The following is a 26,264-nucleotide window of genomic DNA, read 5'->3' as shown; positions in this document are numbered from 1 at the left end:
GTTTCACTCATACCTGGAATTTCAAACAGTGACGTTTCTGCTAATCTATCATTTTACAGTTCAAAGTTGTTTTTGAGTAGAATAGTTATTATTTCAACACTACCGCTTCCGCTGGTTGTCCTTGAGAAGTGCTATCCCTGTGAACTTTGCAGCTGGTTTTGTCTGCATCTGTCATTTCAGCCTAAGGAATGGCCCAGGGATGCTGTGATGTTCTCTCAGTTGAGGGGGCCGGGGTGCAGCAAGTCTGCATGTTTGGTGTGGGGATGGGTTGGAGGAGGCAGAAGCCAGGAAGGAGGCTGTTACTTTGGTCTAGGTCTAGCCTGGATCTCTATAGGGAAAGTGGGTAGATGCAGTAAATACCCTGGAGGTGAAACAGAGTTAGTAAGAAACAGAACATGGGTACAGAGAGAGGAGGACACATCTGGTTCCAGGTCTCTGACTCAGGTGTGGAAGGGGGTGACCAGCACTAAGGACAGAGGTGAACAGAAGAAGCAATTTTTGGAGAAAAGAAGCTGCATTTGACGTGCAGCCTTGTAGAGATGTCTGATAAAACAATTGGGCATACCTGTCAGAGTGTGGGCAGTAAGATAAGCTGGACATGCAGGTTTGGGGGCCAGCACAGCAGAGATGTGGTGCTTGAAGTCACGCGGAAGGATGTTATCTCAGGGAGGATGCACGGGGTGAGAAGAGGAGGTGGCTGTAGGGAGCTGCATGAAGAAAGAAGCCAGGAGAGACTAAGTGAAAACTTTATGGAGAGAGGGAGAGGAAAGCCAGGAACCGAGCAACAAGAGTCCCGGGAAGGAGGATTTAATAGGGAGGCAGGAATGACATCTGGGAGCCACTGCATATCAGGGCTCAAAGTGCTAGTTGAATTTAGTGGCAGGGCCCCTGGGGCCAGGTTTCAATGATTTTGGGGACTGAATGAAAGGTGAAGAAATGGAGACAAGAGTCTTGAGGCATTTTGGAGGGGAGGCAGGGTGGGTACTAGCTGGAGAAGGGCATGGGGTCAGGGAAGGTTTATTTAGCAAGACTGGAGAGACTAAGCACATTTAAAGGCTACTGGGAAGGACTAATAGGAGAGAATGCAGGCAGGACTTGGTTACCAGGGAGAGGTAAGGTGGGCTGCGAAGCAGATGTCACAGGGGGCCGGTAGGAGCCCGAGCTCTGATTAGTAGGCTGTACTTTCCTCGAGGTGGGAGGGGACTCCTGGCCTAGAACTAGTGGTGAGGAGTGAGGCGTGTCAGAAGACAGTTGTCTAGGTCTTAATCCATGAGGGCCGAAGCAGTGGAGGGTTACTTGCCTCTCTTTTCTTTTGCTACATCTCCATTTGGGCCCAATCTCCTCCCCTTATCTTCAACCCCCATGCTCAGCCTGTTTCCCACCTAGATCCTCACCCCTAGCCACACCCCTCCTAGCCACACACCCCCTAGCCACACCCTCTTTCAGAAGCAACCTCTTTCCAGCCACACCCCTTTCCAGCCACACCTCCTTCCCTGCCGTACCCCTGCTTCTCCCGCAGCCCAGCTTCTGTTCTCTACTCCAGCCCAGACACCTCATTCCTCCCCAGGGTGGCCTCCCTGGCTTCTCCCCTGAATCACCAGCTTCTATTTTTCACTGTCTTGTCTCCGGGCCCCTCCCAGTTCCTACTCCAGCTGCACCAGCATTAATCCCTTCCCTCCTACCCGCAGCTTCCTGTCTGCAGCAGTCTGCTGGGCCCACCTACATCACCTGCCCCGCCCAGTGCATGGCCCCGCCCCCACCCGACAAGGCCAGCCCACGTTCTATGCAGTGCATTGCCATTGGCTGACTTCTGGCCCTCTCAGCTTCCACTTCTGCGATTGCAGCAGCTAGACGTCCGTCAGCACTGTCGCCTGCCGACGGGGCTGGCCGCTCCAGAGGAAAATCCTTGGCCAGCCCGACTGGAAGGCGAGTCCAATTCGGTGAAGCTGTGGGGGTGAGTCCAGTTTGGTGATGACGGAGGGCAGAGGTGGGCTGAGCAGAGGCCTTAGGCCGGTGGCCTGGAGGCCAGGGTAGGGATCGGGGGAGATGGCCCTGGTCTTGGGAGAGAAGGTGCCCGAAGTCGCCTGGGCCCTGCACCTTCCTGGCTGTACATGCCTCCGGCCCCTAGGTGGGGGGGGGGGGGAGAGGTTAGGGGCATGGGGGGGGGTACAGCTTCAAAGGATGAAGGGTCTATCCATGGGTCAGTCATAGCACAAAGTCACCCCGCAACTTCAGCCTTTCCAGTGCTGGTATAAGAGGGTCTCAGCAGGTGCCATCCCAGGGGTGAGGCCAGCTGTCCGGCTGTCTGGAAGGGAGAGCAATAAAACTGGTGTAGACGTGTGGGGGGGGGGGCGGTGGGGGAGCAGGGGAGCATCTGCAGGAGAAAGAGTGGAGGGTTATGGTGGAATGTGGGGGGTGAGTGGAAGGAGGGACCTTCCTTCTTGTATTCTGATCACAACCTACTTGCTTTCCCCCAGGTTAGTGGAATCTGAACACTAAATTCAGGGCAGAGGGGAGAGGAAACGAAAGCATTCCTAGGCTGACACCTCTACAGATCAGTTGGTGGGGTTCTCTGGAGGGAGGAAGCCAGCCTTGGGTAGGACAGGTTGCCTTCAGGGCAAGGGACTCTGCTGCCTGAAGTCTGGTTTAGGCTCAAACTGACCCTTTGCAGAAGGACTGCCGGTTCTGGACCTACACAGCTTGAAATGCTTCTGTCTAGATGAAACAGTTGCACTCTTTCCAGAAAGGGGGTACTGAGGGCCAGGTCACCACTCTCAGGACAGTGGCCCCTTGGAGACTGGGGTTAAAGGTTGACAGGCCAGGGTCAAGAGCACCCCAAACAGGAGCCTGTTGGAGAGACTCTGAGAAGCTGTTGACTGAACTATCCTAGCATGCCCATTCAGCAGAAAAGAGCTCGTGGTTCCCTCCCCAGCTCCAGGGGAGTTTGTTCCTTCCAAGCTAGGATGTTTCTCTTGTTCTAAGGCAAGAACTCAACCTTCTGCTGTTGTGGGTTCATCCATTTCTGTCTCTAGCTTCAGAAAGCAGAATTAACTGCCCCATGTTATCTCATTTAATCTTTTTTGCCTCATTACATGGTTGATGGCACTTACCCCATTTTACTAAGGTTCGAAAAGGCTCAGTAACTTGCCCCCAGACATAAAACTAAGAAGTGTCTAGGATTCAATGAGTTCAGTGTGGACTCTCCCACTCTACCCCATGGCCCCACATCTGTGGAAGCCAGGGTTTCTCACCCTGTGCTCCACTGACATTTGGGGCCAAGTATTTTTTGTGGGGGAGGCCTCCTGTGCACTGTAGGATATTTAGCAGCACCCCTGGTTGCTACCCACCAGATGCCAGCAGCAACCCCTTCTGCAGCTGCGACAACCAAAATCATCGCCAAATGTCCGCTGGAGCACGAAACTGTCTCCCAGTTGAGACCGCCTGGTGTGAGCAATCTTAGAGTAACATTACGGTGTGTCCTTCTGAAAGAGAACTTGATATAAGTAACCCACAGAAGACTCAGGCCAGCGGAGGGTGGTTGTATGCACAACCTGCCAGGAAAAAGTCTGTCCTACGTGGGGAGGTGCACCTGGAATAGTCCCATAAGAGAGCCACTGCTGGGGACTGAAAGAAAGCTCAGAAACTTGCATTTAGGGCAATATAAGGATACATCCAAAGCCTGCATGTCCTTTCCAAAATTGATGAGAGAGATTTCTGGCATGGTTCAAGCAATCAAGACTAGGGTGGTGAACCAGGCAAACCTTGTACCGTTGCCATTACTTCAGCTGGCCTTGCAGATGCTCTTTAAAACTGTCTTCTGAGCAGTTTTGAGATGCATCCCTTCCCCAGTGCCCTGCAGACTAAGAATGGTGGGGCAAGGGTAGGGGCAAGTTTTTAGAGGCTGCGCCTCCTCTCATAGGCCTGAAGTTCCTACCGGACACGGCTACTTCTCCCTCCTACTAGAAAAGCTGCTCTGGCCTCTGGGTCTCCTTCTGGTGTCTCCTTCTGGAGCTGCCCTGTGTCCCCCCCCCCCTACCTCCCATGCTGATGGTTCCCACCTCTCCTGTGCATTACTGCCCTCCCTTGGCTGCTTGCCCAGCCTGCTCCTTTCTCCGTGTTTGGGTGCCAGGCTGTTCCATACTGACTTGTTTTCAGACAACAGTGGAGGAATCCATTTCCAGTGGGACAGAAGAAGAGGTGGGGTAGGCTGGAAGTGAGGGGCAGACAAGACCTCCCTTGCTCTGTAGCCCCTTCTGGAACCTTCCCCACACCAGACCCCACCTCAGTGACCTTTGTGTTTAGCCGGCACCTTTGTGTGCACTGCCCCCACTTTCCAGGTAAACCACCGGAAGACCCAGCCACAACATGTCTTAACTCCTGTGTTCTTCTCACCCTGATTCCCACAGATCCTGCAGTACTTGTCTGTCTCTCCCTGTTAAACCAGATGTTCCTGAAGGCCCAGGCCTGCCCAAAGCTTCTCTGTCACCTGCTCTCTCTTGGGGGCCACGTTGGGCTATTTTGTAAGGGAATAGATGGGGTGTCGATGTCAGAAAGTGTCCTGCAGGAAGAGGGACCTGTGGCTCCTTAGTGGTACTGATTCCTCAGTCGTAGAATATGTGGGAACTTCCGAGAAGTGGCATTTAAATGTTGTTGATGTCTTAGCCCCAGTGACTATGGCAGAGAATGAGAAGCTGGTGTCCCCTAGTAGAGCAAATCCGTGATTTTGAGCAGAGAGGAAGCTTTCTCAGGATTCTGGGGATCTGAGGTGCAGCATTGAGGTGTCTTCATCTGTTAAGGAAAAGCCAGAGGTGTCCTCTCAAGATCCTGTCCTTGCTGTGGGCTCTTCTTGGTGGCTTCTGGGCTTCGCACTAGGGCAAATCACTTTCTTGTGTGTACTGAGTCCCTGCCATGGCCGAGGCCTGGTGGGCCGTGGGGTAGAGGCGAGGCTCCCTGGGGCTGTCCTGTTGTGGAGGGTAGAGAGAGCAGCACTGGTCCAAGCAGCACTGGGCCCCTGGAGCGGGTCCCATAGGAGCCGAACGTGGGATGCGTGGGCCTTCTCAGGACGTAGGCCAGACCCGCCTCCTGGGATTTGCACATGGAAGCCCTCAAGGTGGTGGGAGAGTGGCCAGCTAGGAATGACACAGACATTGGACCACACGTCCTGTGTCTGTATGCTCCAGGTTGACTTAGGTGCTGGGCAGGTGACTATAGGGCAGAATCTTTTTGTGACTTTCAAATTCTAGCCAACCAATTGGGCCTGGACCTGGATGCTGGGAGCTGAGGGGGCAAGCGGAGTGAGCAAGGGTAGGCCTGTCTCCGTTTCAGTTAAGGCAACAGTCAGTTCTAGGAAAGTCACAAGTGCCGGGTAGTCTTAGAACCTGAAGGTGCGTGATGGTGAGGAGTGCAGGGTGGGTGGAGAGGGCCCTCTGAGCCAGGCCAGGTGCAGAAGGGAACTGCCCAGAGGGAAAGGTGTCTGGTGCCCCGAGTGGGCCACACACATCTGTGAGGCTGGCCTCAGGAGCCTGCCTGCGAGCATTCAGCTTTGGTGAAGCTATGCTAAAGTCCCCAAAACCTTCCTCTCCCAGGTGTTGGGAAGACCTTCCTCTTCTCCAGTGTTTAGGGAAGTCATGAGCCTCCTTATGTCACAAACCGTAAAGTTTCCTAGAGGAAGTGCATGAGTGTAATCTTTGGTATCAAGACCCTATCTAACAATGAAATGAATTCCCTAGGGTACATTTTTAAGCGTTTACCATTCTCCTAATTTCAGCAGAATAACAAGATAGGATGCAGGGTGACAAATTTCCTGGAGACCTGAGAAATTAACACAGCTGTTGTGTGATCTGAATCTCCCTGGTGGTGGTGTGTGTGGAGGGGAGTATGAATGTAAGAATACTTCTGACTGAAGCTGTTACGATCTACCAGTGATATCCGATATCCCTAAAGCTGTGACCGAAAGGAGCCAAAGCGGAACCGTGCTGTGCAGACAGATAAGATCACCGTGCAAGCCCCCAAACAACTCCCAGCCCCCTTTCCTGGTAAACGCGAGCAATGCCGTATCCTTCCTAATGATAACTTGAGCCCCTTGCTGTCCTCCCTGCATCTTTGTTAAAAATTAGGAAGACACAGTCACAGACTCGCACCTAATCCAGACTGAGCCCTCCCTTCTTTGAGCCTTTCAAGAAGGCAGCCCCAAGCCCCTTCACACACTTCCTTGCTAGAGCAACTCAGAATTGCAGCTTTGACCATATGAGTTCTTGCCTCTCTTTATAAAGCCAGTGAGCATGGACATATTTTCTATTGTGATTTCCCCTGGGCGTTGCCTTATGACAGTTCATAATGCGTACAGTACATAGCATGTAGAAAATTAACTGCAGAATCCATGATGTGCTTGCCCTCCTTCTCCCTGGGCTGTGTGTTCTTTCCTGCTCTCTGCTGGGATCAGTGGTATTTAAAAACCAAGTGATGATGGCTGATCTAATCTAGTCCTAAATGATCAGGTTGTTTCTTGGGACTTTTTGGAAGAATTGACAGAAAAGGACGGCTCTGTCTTGGAGTGGCTGCTTGGACTGCGCCTCTGGAGTTGACCAGGAGCCAGCTGGTGCTGCCCCCTGTGTCTTAGAGATAAGGAAAGCCTCATGCAGGCTGGACCTTGAGCCCGGGGCGGGAGGTTTCCTTCTTGGCTCTTATGCGGCTAAGAAACCTGAGGAGTGGAAGCATTTAGATCAGATGGCCTGTGAGTGACAGCCGTGAGCTGGGTTGCATAAGCCCACATTTCTAGCCCGCTATGAGTGCGAGGGCACTGCAGTTTCTCTCCAAGGACTCCTCTGCTGGGGCCTTCCTGTTCAGGGCAGAGGGGTGCCCCTGCCATGATGGAAGTGATTTACAAAAAAGATGGGAAAAATAACAAGAAAGTTGGAGAGGATACAGCAAAATTGGAACACTTGTGCTTTGCTGATGGGAATGGAAAATGTGAAACAGTTCAGTGGTTCTTTAAAAAGTTAAATAGGAGATTAGCATAGGATCCAGCAATTCTACTCCAAAGTCTATACTCTCAAAATTTGAAAGCAGGGACTCAAATCCATGCTTGTGAATAGTGCTGCTGTGAATATGTGTATACAATACCCAAAAGGTAGAAACAGCTTAAATGCCCATCAGCAGGTGAATGGATAAACTAAATGTGGTATCTCCACACAGCAGAATATTACTCAGCCATGAAAAGGGATGAAGTGCTGCCACATGCTATAACATGGATGAGCCTTGAAAACATCATGCTAAGTAAAAGAAGCTAGTCATAAAAGAACACATATATATAACTCCATATATGTGAAAAGTCCAGTGTAGGCAGATAGATGCCACAGAGACAGCACATTAGTGGCTTTTGGGTGTGTTGAAAATGTTTTTGAATTAGGTAGAGGTGGTGTTTGCACAATATTGGGAATGTACTAAATGCATTGAGTTGTATCCTTTAAAGGGGTGCATTTTATGTTAGGTGAGTCTCACTTCATAAAAAGATCCTAACTGTACCCCATTTCCCCTTGAGGTTTTGAACATCCAGGACTTGACGGGCCTGTTATTCACACTTCCTGCCCTCTGAGATGGCCTCCCTCTCCCTCACTCTCCTGGTGGGAGGCTGTTAACTCTCGTGTTGACTTAGTTTATGGAGTACTTGTCTCTCTAGCAATTTCACCATTGTGAGTTTTCAAATTAAGTTTTAGGATGAGAATTAAGAAGTCCCAGCACTTAAACCTCTTAAGAGAATTTATTATTTTCATTTGTGCTTTTCTGTTTGACCTATGGATCTGTGTGCCCTTGCCGGGTAGCTCAGAGGGTTAGAGTAGCATCTTTTTTTTTTTTTTTTTTTTTTTTTTTACAGAGCCAGAGAGTCAGAAGGATAGACAGGGACAGACAGACAGGAATGGAGACAGATGAGAAGCATCAATCATCAGTTTTTCATTGTGCGTTGCGACTTCTTAGTTGTTCATTGATTGCTTTCTCATATGTGCCTTGACTATAGGCCTTCAGCAGACCGACTAACCCCTTGCTGGAGCCAGCGACCCTGGGTCCAAGCTGGTGAGCTTTCCCTCAAGCCAGATGAGCCCACGCTCAAGCTGGTGACCTCGGGGTCTCGAACCTGGGTCTTTCCACATCCCAGTCCAACGCTCTATCCACTGCGCCACCACCTGTTCAGACTAGAGTATCATCTTAATACGCCAAGGTTGTGAGTTCAACCCCCCACCAGGGCACATACAAGAATCAACCAATGAGTTCATAAAGAAGTGGAATAACAAATGGATGGTTCTCTCTCTCCCCCTTCCTCTCTTTCTAAAAAAAAAAAAAAAATAATAATCCATGGCTCTCTTGGTGTTTGATCCCTTTCTGTAATGAGGTCTGTGACAATGAACAGAGATCATCAAAGGTCACCAAAGGTCACCTGCCTTTGGGTACTAGTCTCTGAAGACATTCCTGAGCTCATTGGCTAGATAATATAACTTGTAAATTATGACAGTAATCTCTGTGGTAGGGCTGTTATTATCCCCATTTTAGAAAAGTAGAAATCGAGGCACAAGAGTTTTCAGTACCTTACCTAAAGTGGAGGCAGAGCCAGGCTCACAAAGGCACACTTGTCAAATGGCGTGTTCTCTTTTGTCCATGATATTTTCAAGGTGTTGATTTTATTCAAATACATGTGATCATCCAGGCAACAAATTTATTTCAACTCAGGTTTAAAAAAAAAAATTTAGATTCAAATACTGATTTTTCTACCTTTTAGTTACATTAACTTGGGAATTGTGTTCTCTTTTTTTTATTGTTTATTTTATTGATTTTAGGGAGAGGAAGGGAGTGGTAGAGACGGAGAAGGAACTGGAACGTCTATCTGTTGTATGTGCCCTGACTGGGTATCGAACTGGCAACCTCTGCACATCGGGATGATGTGGGAATCATGTTTTCAAATAGAGAAATCTAAACTGTTTGACAATTGTGATGTTTTCAGAGGCCACAGGAATCAGGACTGCGTTTTCATACTTATTTGTATTAACTATTAAGTTCTACCACATTGAAACGGCAGTATGTGACCGCATTTTGCAGCTGTCAATATCTATTAATTTGATCACCTTTATAGTGAGAGAAAGACAGAGACAGAAAGGGGGAGAGATGAGAAGTATCAACTTATAGTTGCGTCTCTTTAGTTGTTCATTGATTGCTTCTCATTTGTGCCTTGACGGGGGGCGGGGGAGAGTGCTTCAAGCTAAGCCAGTGACCTTGGGCTTCAAGTCAGCAACGTTGGAAACATGTCTGTGATCCCATGCTCAAACTGGATGAGCCCTCACTCAAGCCGACGACCTCAGAGTTTAGAACCTGGAACCTCAGCATTACAGGTTGATGCTCTATCCACTTTGCCACCACTGGTCATGCTACAATTATGATGTTTTACAATATTTTTCCATTGATTTGAGAGGAAGAGTGGGGAGGGGGGGGGAGAGAGAGAGAGAGAAGCATTCACTTAGTTCTCCCATTTAGTTGTACACTCATTGATTGCTTCTTGTATGTGCCCTGACTGGGGGATCCAACCTGTGACCTCCGTGTGCTGGGATGACACTTTAATCACTGAGTCACCTGGCCAGGGTCTATGATTATGACATTTTTACTTTTCTGTCTAACTTGGTATCTTTTCTTTTGCAGAGAATCCTGCTCAGAAATAAGTAAGATGGGGAACGGCGAAAGCTGCTCGGGCCAGAACGTTCGTTCGCAGTTCCTTCCCGAGGAGCAGGCTGAGGTGGACAGATTGTTTGATGCTCTGTCCTCGGAGAAAAGCGGCTCGAACACTTTGCCCCGGTCCTTCTCTCTGAAGGCACTAAAGGCAAGAGTAACCATCATCAGTTAATGTTTAGTCCAGAGTAAGAGTCTGTAAACTATGGCTTCTGGGCCAAAATCGGCTCTCCAGTTTTGTAAGACTAAACTTTAAAATGTTTGTTTTCTGTAAAGGGTCAGATAGTACATATTTAGCTTTGTTGGCCACTGTGGTCTCTGTCACAGCTACTCTGCTCTGCCTTCATATCCCTTCTTTCCCTCCCTCCCTCCCTTCCTTCTTTCACAGAAGCAGTGAAAGAGAGGGTGAGGAAGAGAAACATTCCTTTGCTGTTCCACTCAGTCATGCATTTGTTGGTAGTTTCCCCGTGTGGGCCCTGACTGGAGGTCAAACCCGCAACCTTGTTGTTTTGGGACAACGCTCCTGACTGAGCTAACTGGCCAGGGCTCATGTCCCATTCCTAATTGAGGTTGCACAAGGGGCCTGCCCTGCTTCCCATATCTTGACCATTGTCCCCTGACTTCCCTTTGGGTAACATACCGCCTTAGTGGGATTCATATGTAGGTCTAGTAACCACAAAGTTTCAAGTGTTCCTTTGCCTTTAGGATTTGTAAGTGTTCGATGTCCTAGGAATTTTATGGTACTCCAAACAAAATAATGATGTTTCAGAGTCAGGGTTCACCAGACAAGGAGTTAAAACTGCCTGTTTCCTTATCTTTCTACTGCATTCCATGGGGCTTTTAACTGCCTGTCTGAGTGCTCAGACTAAGGCAAGACACAGGCCAAGAGACAACATCAGCGCATCTCCCTGGGCCGTGGCAGGGAAGGCAATGGGCAAGGGCGTTCCAGCAGCCGCCTCTTCTAGAACACGCAGAATGGGAGCTGATGGTGCATTGGGGATCCCCAACATACTCACTTTACAGATGAGGAAACTTGCCAGGGAGGTTATGTGGGTCACAGCTGTGTTGTATGCATGCATCTGTAGGTGCACACATGTGTGTGCATACATGTATGTACACGAGTATCTCCACTAGAGCAAAATCATCCCCCGTCTGCCTGGTCACCCACCACACTGGAGCCAACAGACCAAGAGCTTCACTGCAGAGCGGTTGGCAATGTTCACGAACGTTTATCAAGATAAATGTGGCTAAAGTTGCTCAGAAAACCTTGGTGACTGTATAAAGTTTCCTTTGGGAGGGAATTCAAGATTGCTTTTCAAGTAGAACTTCAAAAACACTGACAGAAATAGATAGAATCTTTCTGAGTGGTCAGTAGGGACCAGCTTTACAAGAACTGCAGATTACCGATGTCACAGTATAGGTAGAAGTTGTTACAGGAGAATCCACTGTTCAGACCCTACTGTGGTGGAAGTTCATGATTTGCTTTCTCTCACCATTTATTCTTAATTCCTGGACCAAATCTGACCTGATGTTGGTCCAAAGGAAAGCAATATTTACAGAATGTTATTGTCAAGACATTACTTAAGAACTAGATTTTAAATTTAACTAAAAATTAATTAAAAATGCATGTTGAGCAAAAAGAGCTTAGGTAAGAAGTGAAAGTTAGCTAGCTAATATATTTGGAAGTCCCTAATATAGAGGAGACCAAATTAGATATAAATAGACATATGCACCATGTGTTAATAAATGCAGACATGCACATGGCAGCTGTCAGTGTAGGATGGAGGAGATGATCGAGTGGAGTGAAGAGGTGATGGTGGCCAGATGTAGGAATGACATGGCCAACCAAGGGAAATGGGAGAGCTTGGAGAGATGGGAACAGATTGTGGAAGAATCTGATGGCCAGGATGAGCCACTAGCCAGGACACGTTATGTATGTGGGTCCTTGGGTGATACGATGCCCTTAGGTGGGGGAGAGATGGTATGCGTGGGAACATTACATGCTGGTAGAAGGGAGCATCGTGGTGTGGCAGTGGTTGGTCTAGGTCCCCTTGTTACCTCACTTAACTTGTACCCTTTTCTCCTTCTTGTCCTTAACAGAGCCACATTGGGGAAGCTCTTCCCCAAGATATGGTTACCAGACTATATAATGGCATGTGTAGGGTTGACCTGACGGGACAGGTGAAGGGGCCCAGTGAGAGCATCTCCCGGGGGCAGTTCACAGTGTCAATGTCCCACCTGCTGAAAGGGAACTCCAAGGAGAAGAGTCTCATGATTTTGAAAATGATTTCTGCCACAAATCGTCCTGTGAAAGCAAGAGAAGTCCAAAAGGTAGAGACGCCACAGGAACCATTGCAACCACCCCAAGTAGCCTTGCTGTCGTTAGGTGGGGGGCTCAGGGCAATCAAACTGCTGGGGAAGCATCATAAAGATGTCCACCATGGGGGAACCCTAGATCACATAACTGGTTGAGATCAGAACTCCTGGACAAAGCCAGTGGTGAGATTTAGCCGGTTTGCACCAGTTCGGCAGAACGAATACCGAATTTTTTGTTGCTTTCAGCGAACCAGTTGTTAAAATTGCACTTGTAATCGGGATTCTTTCTAAGGTGGGCACCTGGGCAGCTGCCCAATGTGGAAATCACAAATTTACATTCCTTACTCTTTTTAACGTTCATCTGCACAACAGCGTATTCTAAGCATCCGTAGTAATGTTCACTCTGTCCATAGGTGAAAAAAATTTGATGAAGCTATGCTTGTAATATTTATTCATTTCATAAAACTCATTAGACCTTTGTTGAAATAGTAGATTTTAATTTCCTCACATTTCTTACTTCAGTAAACAAACGTAATGTAAAGAGAAAAAGTATCAAACAACCAGGGGTTGACAAGCTGTCATTGGAAATATCTTAAATAAAAGTTTTATTGTTTTTTTGTCAGGTATTATTTAATATTTTTGCATTAATATTTTAAAACTCTTATAATCTAGTTTTGTGTACTCTTATTCTTAAAGTATTAAAAGCATAAAATAATAAACTACCTTTTGGTATAGCGTTTTTTGGTACTTAAAACAGTCATTAGGGCAGAGAACCAGTTGTTAAATTATTTGAATCCCACCACTGGACAAAGGCCTTGGCAAAGTTAGACCAGCTATGGGTCATTAGAAAAATGAATAACTACCCACGTGACCTTATCTTTCCTCACATTGTGGCCACTGTAGTTGGTATTAAAGAGATAAAATGCCCTTTGCCTGTTGATATGGTGTAGGCCATTGGTCATGATAGAAATGTTATTAATGGTAAAATTGTAATCTTTTAAGTTTACAGAGGATCTTGTTGGCTCTGTAGTGCATGTGCTAAACCACAGACAGGAGCTGAAAGGCTGGGCTCAGAAGAAAGCTCCAGGTCCCCCGCCCAGGGTACAGATTCTGGCTGCTCAGCTGCTCTCTGAGATGAAGCTTGCAGGCAAGTGCCCTAAGTGTGCTCACACCTGGAGACCTTGGAGGCGTAGTCTAGTACTTCACTGTCTCATTTATTATAGCCTTGCAGTAAAGTTTTGAGATCAGAAAGTAGTGTAAGTATTCCACCTTGGGAGGAGTATTTAGATTGTCTAATTGGTCGGCATATAACTGTTCATAGTATTTCCTTATAATCCTTATTCTGTAAGGCCAGTAGTGATGTCTCCATATACATTTCTGATGGTAGTCGTTTGAGTCTTTTTTCTTGGTCACTCCAGCTAAAGGTTTGTATTTTGTGTTGATATTCTCAAAGAGCCAACTTTTGGTTTTGTGGATTTTCTCTGTTGTTTGTTTAGTCTCTATTTCATTTATTTTTACCCAAGTCTCTTCTTTCCTTCCTTCTGCTTCTTTTAGGTTTAGTTTGGTTGTCTTTTTAATTTCTTAAACTAGAAGACTAGGTTACTTGTTATTTATCAATATAGGCAGTTATGACTATAAATTTCCCTCTAAGTACTGCTTTAGTTGCATCTCATAAGTTTTGGTATGTTGTGTTTTTTGTTTTCATTCATTCTCAGTTTCTAACTTCCTTATGATTTCTACTCTAGCCTACTGGTCATTTAGAGGTGTGTTATTTAATTTCTACATGTTTGTGTATTTCCTAAGTTACCTCCTGTTACTGATTCCTAATTTTTTTTTTTTAGTTGAAGAACATATGTTACATGATTTCGATCTTAAAATGTATTGAATCATGTTTTATGATATTACATTTTATTCTGGACAGTGTTTTATGTACACTTGGGAAAAATGTGAATTATGTTATTAAATAAGAAACAGTATATGTTTAAATTTACTTGGGATTTAAAAATACTGTTGGAAAGTCTCTGTGCAAAGTAAACTTGTTTTATAAAAGTATTACCGTTTTTATTGCACAGTGAACACCCAAGTGTGCTTTATAGTTCTCTTGGCTTTGACTCTGTGCTAGAGCAATGTCTGCCTTTTTCCTCTGCATTGAAAGGACTATTATCCTTTTAAATGTATTCAAAAAGTCAGCACACTATAAAAAAAAGCATTACTGTTTTATTATAAAGCTGGATTTTTTTTAGTAAAGATTGAAAATAGGTTATATTTCAAAAATTTATTTAAGTGAGGTATTTGGAACTTAGAAAGAATAACATAATATATGTAAAGTACTAGTAGTTTGTCTTCTGGTATTACCACCATGTCATCTTCATTCTTAGTAGGTAGGAGCTAGGAAACGGGATCAAAGATGCTGCTTTGAGTCAGCTAAGCACCATTTGTAGTTAATGAAACCTGCTCTTCCAATAAACTAGAGTGGTGCCCAATAAATTACCAACCACTGCCCTGCCTCGGCTGGAGAACAAGGCACTTCTAAATCCTTTACAAATGACTTTGTTAGGACAGAAGCCCTGGGAGAATGACTGGTGCAGTGCTCCCAGGAACAATTGCTGAGAGTTTCGGGGCTGGCCCTGGAGTGAGGGTATGGCTGTCTCTCCTGGGCCTCTGAAATGCAGCTTGGAGGGGAGAAAAAGATGAGTGTTGATGTGGAATTGTTTAGAATCGCCCCATCCAACAGATAAAGTTCAAACACCAAAACAAAGACACACAAGAAATTTTAAGTATCCTAGTGGCCATATTAAAATAATAAATAGAAACAAGTGAAATTGACATTAATAATACATCTAAAAGATAACAACATTGGCAATCAGTCAATCCAAAAATGATTGAGGTAGTTTACATTCATTTTTTCATACCGATTTTTGAAACTGGGAGTGCATTTCACACTTATTGCGCATCTCCATTCAGACAAGCCACAGGTTGAGTGCTCAGAAGCCACATATGACTCCCACGTTGGACAGCACAGGTCTAGATGCACAGATAGAAGGAGAGGTAATCACCAGCTAATACTGTTTTCCCCTCCCCTAGATGGCAAGAAGCTGGTGGAGCCACATCAGCTGGACGGTGACTGTGACCAAGCTGTGATTGAGGACTGGGTGTTCAGGGCCCACCTCGTGTCCACATTCCTGAGTGTGGTCATCCACAGAGGCTTTCTCCTGCACTCATCCCTCAATCTAGCCACTCTGGTCCCTGAGCGTCAAGTTGACCAGGGGCAGGAGTTTGAGAGCATCCTGGATATCCTATCAGTCATCTATGTCAACTCCCACCTGCCCCAGGAGCAGCAACACCGCTGGCATCTGCTCTTCTCGTCCAAGCTCCATGGGCACAGCTTCGCCCAGCTCTGTGGGCGCATCCCACACCGAGGGCCCTGCGTGGTGCTCCTCGAGGACCACGATGGCCATGTGTTCGGTGGCTTTGCCTCCTGCTCCTGGGAAATCAAGCCCCAATTTCAAGGTAAGACTTGGTCACCAAAACCCAGTGTTAGCATGGTATTTGCTAGGAGTTCTGGTCAGAAGGCTGCGGTGTGCAGACCTTTGGAGCACCGGCAAAGGATGGGAGTGTTAAAAAGGACGTGAGCATTTCTTAATCTCCTTATCCAAGTATTTGTCTAGATGTGTTTGGGAGGAAAGTCAGACATGCTGCTGCTTTATGGTGGGTAAATGCTTCACAGATTCTGGCACGGGGTCTGATAAGCAGAACAGGTATCCTCACCTCAAAATTTTAGGTTTATTAAATGGTGCCAGGTCTATCCAGGCCATGGGAGAAGCTGGGCTGCGGATGCCTCATAAGGTAGTGAGTTTCAACGTTTTTACACTTGGGAACCAGTGAAAATGGAATTATTTCAGGGACTACTAAGGCAGAAATCACCCTGAGCATAAGCAAATTCAACTAAGATCATTGGTTCTATAATCTTCATTCACCAGCAGGGTGGTTAACTCGTGGATTGGCACAAAATTTCTGGCGGACTGGTCTGTGGACTGGTGGTTGAAAAACACTGTCATAAGGGACCAGGAGATACTGATTCTTTCAAATGGGACATTTTCTCTCATGGACTGTCTTTCCTTTCCCTGTGTGTCCCCTGTGTGTCCGCTTCGCTGCTTCTGCCATGGCTTTTGGCTTTGTGATTTTGTTGGAGTTTGGAAGTTCTTTGAGGGATCTCGATGGCAGCACATGAATGGCTCTAGGTGAATTCTTCCCCTTCCACAAAGAAAAATGCTCTGATAAACATTTTTAAAGGAACATTTTTGAAAGCATTCATCTGCTGGGCATACTCAGGGATGAAACTCCTTCTAGGGGTTGTTATCACTGCATGTCCCCTGATGCCTGGCTGGCTGCCTGAGTCTGTGTTCTCAGTAGGGCTCCTCGGGGCCAGCAGCATTGAAGTGGAGGGCTTTCCTCATGATTCTGAGGGACCAGATGTATCCCAGCTCTCACTCCCATGGACTAAATGAATTCTGAGCAGGGTACCTCCCACTAAGGGGGCAAGCTTGCCTGGCTGGCAGGCTCAGTGGAAGGGAGGATCCAGGGACCTGAGATGCGGAAGGCGGAGCAGAGAGGCCTCTTGTGCATCCAAACCAGACGGCCATCAGTTCCTAGCCCTTCCACCTGCGGCCCTCCCGCCTCCTCTCTCCATCTCACTCTCAGCAGCGTGTGTAGCTGCCTTCTCACCAGCTCTCTGCTTTTAGTCTCACTCCTCCTGGAAACCCATTAACAGACCCCCACCACCTTCAGGACGGTACACAGTTTATCTCCACTCTCACGACCCACTCCTGTCCCCTTGCAATTCATGTTCAGTCCCACTGATCTTCCTGCGGTTTCCAGAACACACTGTGCTTCCTCTCATCTTAGGACTTGGCACATGTTGCTTCCTCTCTCTTTCACCTGTTTGCACAGCCAGCTTCTTGTTGGGACTCAGACCAGGGTCACCTCCTTCAGGAAGCCTTCCTAACCACACCAGTGCCGTGTGCTCCCTGTGATCCTCAGTCATACTGCACGCCTCTGGAATTGTTCCTGTCCTTCTTTTGCTGGGCAGAGCTTCTGTGGGCTGGGGCGCTATGTCCAGGTGCAGAGTTGCCATTATTGGAAAGGTTTTAGCAGTAGTGGGTGGCCCTTTTCCTGGGCTGGGTGGAAGGAATCAGGAGATGAAGGCTGGGTACCTCTATTCCAGAGATCTTGTTATTTCTAGGATTTTATTATCTATTTTAGAATGTTCCTGATCTTCAATCCAGATGCTGCTACCAACTCCTCCCACTATGTCAGGGGTCCCCAAGACCACCCACACATCATTGATTCACTAGCAGCACCCAGGGAGTCTGTATATGGCTGTGCTCACAGCCATGATTTACCACCCTGAGTGGAGGCAGACAGGATCAGTGCAGGAAAAGCGTGGGGCGAAGTCCAGGGAACCAGGCGCCAGGTCCCAGAGTCCTCTCCTAGTGCGGTCACACAGGACGTGCTGAACTCTTCCAGCAACGAGCTGTGACAGCGTGTGTGAAGTGCTGTGCACCTAGGGAGCTCATTTGGGGATCATCGCCCAGGGTTTTATTGGGGGCTGGTTACGTGAGCACCCTCTGCCCAGCATGTAGCAACATCCCCGACTCCCACGAGAAAAGAAGGGGTTCAGCACCAATCACTCTGTTTGTACAAACAGTGTAGGCACGGGGAGCCACTCCGATCAGTCTGGGAGTGGTGGGGACCCTTCCGAAATCCACGTTCCCAGACATTGGCCAAGCTCCAACCTTGGAAGCGGGACTCTCTGGGGACTACGGTCTCAGGCCTGCAGCAGCCCCATTCTGCCACCCACCTTTCCCTGTCACAGAGTCACGGGGAGTGGCTCATCCTCCCCTCTGCCCTGTCTCTAGGCTCTGTGCAGAATGAGGAGTTGCTCTGTCTCTGTGTGGTTAGAGGCTGTGCTTTAGGACATGGAAAAAAACCTGAGAATCAATATTGCAGATAAAACATTTTCTTCTTCCAGATCCTTTAATATTACTCCAAGTTAGCACTGCTGGTTCTAATGCATTAACAAGCAGAAGTATTCTTCCTGAAGAACAGCAGGAGAATGCAATTGCAGAGTGCATTCTGTTCTGAAATGAGGATGGACTTCCAGCAGAGGGCAGCCTTGCATCACAGTCCCGTCAAATTCAGAGCGTGTGCTGGTCCATTTGTCTTGGGAACCTTCACTTCTATGGCTGAGACTTGAAGTGACAGCCCACAGGGTCGCTTCACTTTTGCTCTGTCTTCTCTGGTGCAGTTGAAGGGACTGTGGCTTTGGCCTGAGCACAGAACCTCATGAGTATGAATCTGGTCCTGGGCAAGGGGCCTGATTTCTCTGGGCCTTGGTTTCCAGAAGAGGCCTTCATGCATGGCCTCCCTGCTGAGGGCAGGCCGCCTGGTGGCCTGGAGTGGGGTAGGACCATTGCAAATGAGGGGGCCTCTGCTTTGTGGCCCTGTCATCTTGCTTTAGCATCAGGACCACATAAATGTTTGTCAAAAGGCAGCCTGAAGATTATAAAGCAAAGTGGTGCTATACCCAGCACTGGGGTGGCAGAGTGGGAACAGGTAGTTCATCACTTCTAAAATTGTCCCCAATTTGCTGGGGCCACCCAAGGCCATAGATTCAAGCCCGAGTCTTTGTCTGCTGTCATCTGGCTCCAGGTGACTGCTTCAGGCTCGTGTCCCTTTTCTCCTTGCCCCAGCGCTCACAAACCCTGCAGTGCTTATTCCCCGCATGTCTGGTCCCTGTGGGTGGCGGGTGGAGGGTGTCCTCAGGAAGTGGCCCTCGCCCCAGCCATCTCCATCTAGGATGTCCTTCCCAAAACTCTGCCTCCTGAAGCTCCCAACCACCCTGACCAGACCTGTGGGTCCGTCTGGATTGAGGCCAGAACACCGCCTGCCCAGCTCTGCCTGTCCTGCCCTTCTCTCTCCGTGAGGCCCCTCGGGGCTCGAACCCCCCTCTGTGTCATCCCTCCATGTCCTCCACGTCCTCCATTTCCTCCACATCTGTGCTCCCACTTACTTCCCGGAACTTTCCTTCCCACCTCATGAATTGCCTGACCGCAACGTACCATGAAGCGGATCTTGTGTTAGCTTGTACAGCTTGTTTTGACATCAGGTGCTCTTCACGCTGTCCCTGTGGAGGGGCAGGCCTTTGGGCTGAGTTCTCACAACTGGGGTGGGGGGTATCTCTGGTTTGGCTGCCCCTGAGCTTGCAGCTCCCTGAGGGTGAGGTGTGGTGTCTATCACTCTCTCCAGTGCTGAATGTGATCCCTGGAATGAATGAACCAAGGAAGGAAGGGAGCTGAGACAGGACACTGTTCATGTCCACAGTTTGACTGGTACCATCCTTCAATGGCAGCATGCCCACGTTTGTGCCCTTGGATGAAGTTAGACGGTCACCTTTCACTGCCTGTCCCCTTCCTGCCATGGCGGGCAGCTGTGTATCTGCAGGTTTTGTCTCGCCTCTGGTGATGTGCTCTGTTAGGCTGCGGGCAGCCCTACAGCCTCAAGTGCAGACCTGAGGAGACTCTGCCAACACCACGCTACTACCTGGAGTGACCGCTGGCCTCCTTGCCCCTGAGTTAAAGGACACCCGCCTTTTCTGACTTGGATGCCTGCTTCTGAACAGCGGGCAGACTTCCCATTTCTGCTTCCTTAGCATGAGCAGAAGTGCCCCCAGCAAGGAGATGCCACTTTTCTGTTTAGTTGTTACTTTCACTCTCGAACCCTCAGCTCATTCTCTGGGGCCCTGGGCAGCCATAAGGCCTGTCTTTGGAGGGCCTGGAACTGCCCACCAGTCTGTGGTGGCCGAGCCCCTGGGGGGGTGTGAGCTCAGGGCACATCTGAAGACCCATGCGATGGTCCTCACAGTTCTGCCTTCTAAGTGGTAGCTTGTTTGCAACCTCTGCTTTTCTCTGTGCCCAGTTCAGATCTGTAATCTTCTGTGCTCTTGTCACTTTCAGGGGACAACAGCTGCTTCCTGTTCTCCATCTCCCCCAGCATGGCCGTGCACACCTGCACAGGCTACAATGACCACTACATGTACCTGAGTCGCGGGCAGCAGACCATTCCCAACGGACTGGTGAGGACGGGGGAAAGGCCAGAATGTCCCACCTGAGGGCTGTCCATCCCCGATAGAACCAGTCCCGACACCTCAGGGGTGGCAAGTCCTCTGGGCCCTGGTGGACGTGCTTTCTGTCCCTGCTGTTAGCCAGGGTAGCCCCATGAGAAAGCCATGGGGTGGGAGTCCGGACACCTCCGTGATTATTCTAGTAACTTGTAATGGGATATGTAAATGGATGTTTAAATTATACCCATCTATATATTTCAGAGTTAAAAAAAAGAAAACTACATTCACTTCTCACCTACCCTCAGCAGACTGGGACCGAAGGCTGGTGTGGGCTTGGTGTCTGATATTCAAACTGAGGAGTCGCTGATGGCCTTCCTTCCTTCGCAGGGCATGGGAGGGCAGCATCATTACTTTGGGCTGTGGATCGATTCCGACTTTGGGAAAGGACACAGCAAGGCCAAGCCCACGTGTACCACCTACAACAGCCCTCAGCTGTCAGCCAAGGAGGACTTCCGGTTTGAAAAGCTGGAGGTGTGGGCGGTTGGAGACGCCTCCGGGTCGCGGCTGGTGAGCGTGTGGGCGTTGCTCCGCTTTACCCCTTGTACTAGATGGAAGCCATCTAGAGACAGTTTATAACAAATTTGTTTCCAGTAGCTGTTGCTGGCTGGAGAAATGCCAGTGGGTGTGCGGCAAAGTCCTGTCGGGGTCTGTGGGGTGGGAGTTGGGTGGTGGGTGTGTGTGGATGACTTGCAGAATGGACCCTCTTCCCCGGGAAGTGGGGCCTGCCCGAGGTGGGAACTGGGGTGCTTGGGTGGCCCCATCTGCAAGATGAGGAGGGTCAGGGTGCCTCCTAGTTCTGTGGTTTTGCGATGAGTCATTGTTGCGATGAGTCATTGCGATGGCCCCTGCATCTTGTCACCAATGGCATTGCCAGGGTAGGGGGACATCAGCGAGGGAAGCAGAGACCACCACATTTCCTTGTGGCAACAGTGGGATATTGTTCTACTCTGATAAGCTTGAAACCAGCAGAACATCACTGCCTGTCCTGGGCTGCACAGCGTGGTCATGAACACACCCACTTCTCTTTTTCCCAAGGCCAACGGCAACAAGAGCATTCTGGATGTGGACCCGGAGGCCCAGGTCCTGCTGGAGATCAGTGGGCGGAGTCGCCACAGTGAAGGGCTCCGGGAAGTCCCTGAGGAGGAGTGAGAAGGACCCCGGGGCAGGTCGTCCTGGAGCTGGTCCTCCTGGAGCTGGAGCGTGACCCCCCTCCCCCCTGGACAGAGCGCACAGCCTGCAGACCTCTCCCTGTCCTGTGCGTGCTTAACTTTAACATAGAGCCGCATTGGTCTTGTCCGGGTTGTGCTGGACCTGCTTAATCAGAATAGAGTAAAATTCCTGTGATGTCATATACTCATTAGTGGGTGTATCTCCTGGAAATCCTGAGTGTCATGTTAACCACTTAACTCATACTTTGCTAATCTTGTATCGCAGAAATGCAAAGACACTGAGACATTTAAGACTTATGTTGGAATCAACATTTGATGGGCATGTGAGGTTTTTGTTTTTTTGTTTGTTTGTTTTTTTTATTTTTTGTATTTTTCTGAAGCTGGAAACGGGGAGAGACAGTCAGACAGACTCCCCCATGCGCCCACCAGGGGCGACGCTCCGCCCACCAGGGGGCAATGCTCTGCCCCTCCGGGGCGTTGCTCTGTTGTGACCAGAGCCACTCTAGCGCGTGGGGCAGAGGCCAAGGAGCCATCCTCAGCGCCCGGGCCATCTTTGCTCCAATGGATCCTCGCTGCGGGAGGGGAAGAGAGAGACAGAGAGGAAGGAGAGGGGGAGGGGTGGAGAAGCAGATGGGCGCTTCTCTTGTGTGCCCTGGTCGGGAATCGAACCAGGGACTTCTGCACGCCAGGCTGACGCTCTACCACTGAGCCAACTGGCCAGGGCCGAGTTCTTGTCTTCAGGAAATTCCCTCTGCTGGGGGTCACTTGGCCTCTGCCCAGGCGGTCCCAGTTCAAAGCCTTGGCATTCCGTTTCGATTGGTTAAGGACGGAGGCCTTTGGATGGGAATATCGATGCTTTTTGATGTATTAATGGAGGCAAATAGCTGAAGATTTTGGAGGTAACAGCAGCATGGGTCTTTAATAGGTGTTTATAATAAAGGTCCACATCTGCCTTCTCAGCTGTTTTGAAGAGACCCTGTACCATGTGCCATGAGCAAATGGGAAAACGAGGAGAGCGACAGAAAAGCAAAGTTGTATTTCTGTTACTAATCTAAGATTGAGGACATTTGGAGGCCCTAATACGGCCTGTGGCATAAATCAGTACTGACTAGCTTGGCAGCAGTGGCCTGGGTTCCTGGCCTGACACGCACCTGTCAGTATCACATCCCTGCCCAGTACTGCTCCCAAAGGAGAGGGCTGGTCATTTCGGGCTTGCTTTACACAAACCCCTGTGATAGATACTGAAATGCTAAGGTGGCCCACTTAGGTGGGCTGGGCTTCTAAGCAGAGCTGAAAATACTCTGTAATCACACTGTATGAATTCCCTCCTTCAAGGAGCTGTGGTCGCTTCTCTCAGACAAATACCTTGTTTTCTTGTCTTTTGCTGTGAACTGACATTTTCTTAATAGAATTTGCCCTGATTATAAGCCATAGCAAACTGAGCTGTTTGCATTTTGCAGGTTCTGCCTTTTCTACCAGGAAGCTCATCAACTCTGCACTTAGCAGTGCCCTTGACTGAGTGGAAGGCCTTGCAAATTAGCCTTCAAAAGAAAAATGCACACTCAGACGGTACACAAATTCAGTCATCATTGATTTTCCTTATAAAAAGCTAGTTTTAATAGCTTCTCAGGTATATCATGTGACTTCCAAACTGATGGGGTATCAGTTATAGGATATTGGGATCCTGAGATATCCTTACCGTAAATGCAAAGAATTAGGTCTTAAATCTTCAGTTTGTTGCGGAATGTTTTCTTTTTTTAAAAATCAAGTGCAATTTAAATACCTCACTAATAAAAGGTCCATTGGTGTCCATACCTTGAGTACCATTTACTGCTGCCTCTGTGGCTGTCAGGGAGGCTTAGATTTTATCTGTCTGCATGCTCTGCCTTGTGCTCGTTCTAACGAGAGTACAGGCCACAAATAGGGCTGTTTCTGAAGACTGCACACTTACAGGCGGGAAGGAGGGAGCCCAGACCAGGTGCTTGGTAACCCGGAGGACGCTGCCCTCTTGTGGTTTTGAGCACACAAACCTCTAGGGCAGTGGTTCTCAAACTTTTTGAAGTCGGGGTGCATTTAAAATCCTACAAATAATTGTAGGCGCACTATATACAAATTTCTGAGAAATATGTTATAATAATTCAGATATTAAGGAAAAAATATAAAGTTCAAGCATGCTTTTATGGTAAGTAAATGAAATAAATACAACAAAATTAAATTTATTCTGACATTATAAAACACTTTTATGTTACATTTTTTGAGTTATGCTTTTTAGAATTTATTAAAAAGGGGTTAAAAAACAACAAAAAAGTTATCTTTTTATATATATAGATACATTCTTTTTTTTTTTTCCCAAAAGGTAAATTTCTGTGTATTCACGCCTAATCTTTAAAAGTCGTGTAAACAATTTTTCTCCCTCCATCATTTGCACAATTTTTGTCAAGGCCAAACGTAATTGAAAATGAGGTAGGTAGTTTCTCTGTATTCGTTCGTGCCTTCGTCTTTGTGGTGACTGTTGAGGCCTGTACTAGTCTCCCATTTACGGGAGTGCCAAGGGTGGGCACCACTGACGGGTGGAGCTTCTCAGTTAGCTATTTTCTCAATCTCGTCCAAATCCTCCGTGTCCAGTCTCTCTCTTTTCTTATTAAAATGCTCCTGGGTTCTGTTGAGGATGTTCATGCTGTGCTTGCTGTCGACCATGTTCACTGCCAGGCCCCTCTTGCCAAAGCGGCCAGTGCGCCCGATCCGGTGCAGGTAGGTCTCGTTGTCCGGGTTCCCATCCTTGTCCACAGGAAGGTCAAAGTTGATGACAACAGACACCTGTTTGACATCGATACCATGGGCACACACGTTGGTGGTCACCAGAACCTTCTCTTTGCCCTCTCAGAAGCGCTCAATCACCGCAGCCCTCTGTTCCACCGTCATCTCACCACTCAGCAGAGCCACCTGGTGGCCTTCTTTTGAGAGTTCTGCTGCCGGCCAACTGGCCGTTTTGCAGGTATGGCAGAAGATCATGGCTTGAGCAATGGTGATGGCCCCATAGAGGTTACACAAGGCCTGGAACTTCTGGTCTCTGTTATTGCACAGGACGTAATACTGCTTGATGGTGTCCAATGTCTCCTCCTCATGTTTCAGTTTGATCATGTTTGGGTCTGGGACCACTTTCTGGGCAAATTTCCATCCAGAGTCTTCAAAGGTGGTAGAGAAAAGCAGCATCTGGCAGTTCCTGTGCAGCATCCTTTGGATGTGGATGCTCTGATCTTGGTGGCCCTGAGTAGCTATCATCACGTCAGCCTCATCTAGAACAAACACCTTGATCTTCTTGGGGTCAATGAACTTGAGCTTGGCACACCAGTCTAAGACAGTCCCAGGGGTGCCAGTGACAATGTGCTCACTGATCTTCTGACCTCTGTCCAATTTATTGCGTCGAACAGCATAAGCAAGCTTTAGTTCTGGATGAAATTTGCCCATCTGTTCAATCACTTTTCCTGTTTGAAGCGCCAACTCATATGTTGGGGAGAGGCACAGGCACTGGGGGTATCTCTCTGCTGGTTCCACTCGGCTGAGCATGGCCAGGACGAAGGCAGCTGCTTTACCAGTACCAGACTGAGACTGGGCAATCAGGTTCTGTGGGGGTTCAGCAAGCATCATAGGCAATGCGTTCTCTTGTATCTTGGACGGCCGGTGGAAGCCCATGGCATAGACTCCCAGGAGAAGCTGTGGTTTCCTAATAAGAAATGTTCCTGATATCCAGAAATCACCTGTCAGCCAATATTTTATTGAAAGTTAGCCGAAGCTCTTCGAAGGACTTCACTGAGTAGAGGGGGGACTTTGGATCTCGCTGCAGGACTTCCACTTGGTTTGTGTTAATCGACCAGGTTGATTCTGATCAGCTTGTTGAGTAAGGACTGGGCAGCTCTGTCCTCATTGGTATCTGGTTTAACTTTCTCTTCCTTGATCTGCAAATTACTGATCGACTACAATGGTCCGTCATCTAGCGTGGGGGTTAGGTTCCAGAACCCCCTGCGATAGGTCCCGGAGTAGCCTATATAGATACATTCTTAGTAAGATTTAGTAAATTCGGCAGGTCCTGGTGTGAATGCGTTAAGTGTTTTCATTCTTGTGTTTATGCGAAACATGAGCCCAATGTGTCCTAGCGATTTCTTCAATGTTTGGGCATATATTTGAAAAGCAAAGTCTCATTTCCTCGTCAATACATTGAAGAATTCCTCTTTTTACTCTTCATTGTGTTGAGTGCAGAAAACCCCCACCATACATAGCATCTTAACTTTACACCAAACAAAGGATAGAAGAAACTTGCCTCCAGTCTTTCTGGGGAACATGGGGGGTAGTGTAAACAATCCAGCGCCACAGTTTAACAGCCTTTTGCAACCTAATCAGGGAAGTGAGGTGGGGGGTTGGGCAGACTGTCAGCTTACAGCCAATTCCCCACACCTCTGTCCCCCCAAAACCCTGTTGGTATTTTGGTCCCCAACAGGCACATATTTCTCTGGAATACCATAGGGCACACCTGGAAATCTTCTAGGGCTCACCAGTGCACCCTGGGGCACACTTTGAGAACCACTGCTCTAGAGTGTCAGCCATGGCCCCAGCTACTGGCCTGAGGCACAAGCTCGTGCTGGGACCAGGAAATCTGCGATGCTAATTCTAACAAATGATGAGTTTTTTTGTGAAATGGGGATAACAGCTCAGGTTATAAGGACCAGTGGTCTCCGTATAAGTGAAAATTGATCAGTGAACAAAAAGGTGCTAGAAGGAAGAGGTGAAAAAATGCAGACTATTTTTTCTCCCCACCATGTTTTTGAAATTGAAAAATTCCCATGTGTGTACATGGTAAAAAGGTCAAAGTACAAGGATATAACTTCAAAGGG

At 48.1% G+C, this 26,264-nt stretch overlaps 1 protein-coding gene, 1 non-coding gene and 1 pseudogene across 4 annotated transcripts; 2 read left to right on the top strand and 1 right to left on the bottom strand.

The window, feature by feature from the left end:
• Positions 1-1,848: 1,848 nt before the first annotated feature.
• Positions 1,849-22,246, top strand: MEAK7 (MTOR associated protein, eak-7 homolog). 3 transcript variants are annotated; one of them, XM_066243899.1, is made up of 9 exons: positions 5,941-6,053; positions 8,023-8,070; positions 9,682-9,859; positions 11,809-12,039; positions 13,027-13,171; positions 15,109-15,534; positions 20,040-20,158; positions 20,534-20,713; positions 21,242-22,246. In XM_066243899.1, exons 3-9 carry the CDS (start codon positions 9,707-9,709, stop codon positions 21,353-21,355), a joined length of 1,368 nt encoding a protein of 455 aa, XP_066099996.1. In that variant the 5' UTR covers positions 5,941-6,053; positions 8,023-8,070; positions 9,682-9,706; the 3' UTR covers positions 21,356-22,246. The 3 variants fall into 3 exon arrangements, with proteins under 3 accessions (XP_066099994.1, XP_066099997.1, XP_066099996.1); XM_066243897.1 differs by lacking the exons at positions 5,941-6,053; positions 8,023-8,070 and adding an exon at positions 1,849-1,954; XM_066243900.1 differs by lacking the exons at positions 5,941-6,053; positions 8,023-8,070 and adding an exon at positions 1,869-1,954 and having other exon boundaries at positions 9,682-9,701.
• Positions 14,089-14,221, top strand: LOC136313806 (small nucleolar RNA SNORA22). The gene has a single exon (XR_010727236.1). It is a non-coding gene; the product is annotated as a small nucleolar RNA SNORA22 (small nucleolar RNA).
• On the bottom strand, positions 21,703-25,068 carry LOC136313493 (ATP-dependent RNA helicase DDX19A pseudogene; annotated as a pseudogene).
• Between the last annotated feature and the right edge of the window lie 1,196 nt (positions 25,069-26,264).

The sequence above is a fragment of the Saccopteryx bilineata genome, chromosome 9 (assembly GCF_036850765.1).
Source record: "Saccopteryx bilineata isolate mSacBil1 chromosome 9, mSacBil1_pri_phased_curated, whole genome shotgun sequence".
In the NCBI taxonomy this organism is placed as follows: Eukaryota; Metazoa; Chordata; class Mammalia; order Chiroptera; family Emballonuridae; genus Saccopteryx; species Saccopteryx bilineata.
This window is presented reverse-complemented; position numbering and strand designations above follow the sequence as displayed.

Coding starts and splice junctions, on each gene's coding strand:
- MEAK7 (XM_066243897.1), top strand. CDS start 9,707: ATGGGGAACGGCGAAAGCTGCTCGGGCCAGAACGTTCGTTCGCAGTTC. Junction 9,860..11,808: donor TCTCTCTGAAGGCACTAAAG/GCAAGAGTAACC, acceptor TGTCCTTAACAG/AGCCACATTGGGGAAGCTCT. Junction 13,172..15,108: donor CTCTGAGATGAAGCTTGCAG/GCAAGTGCCCTA, acceptor CCCCTCCCCTAG/ATGGCAAGAAGCTGGTGGAG.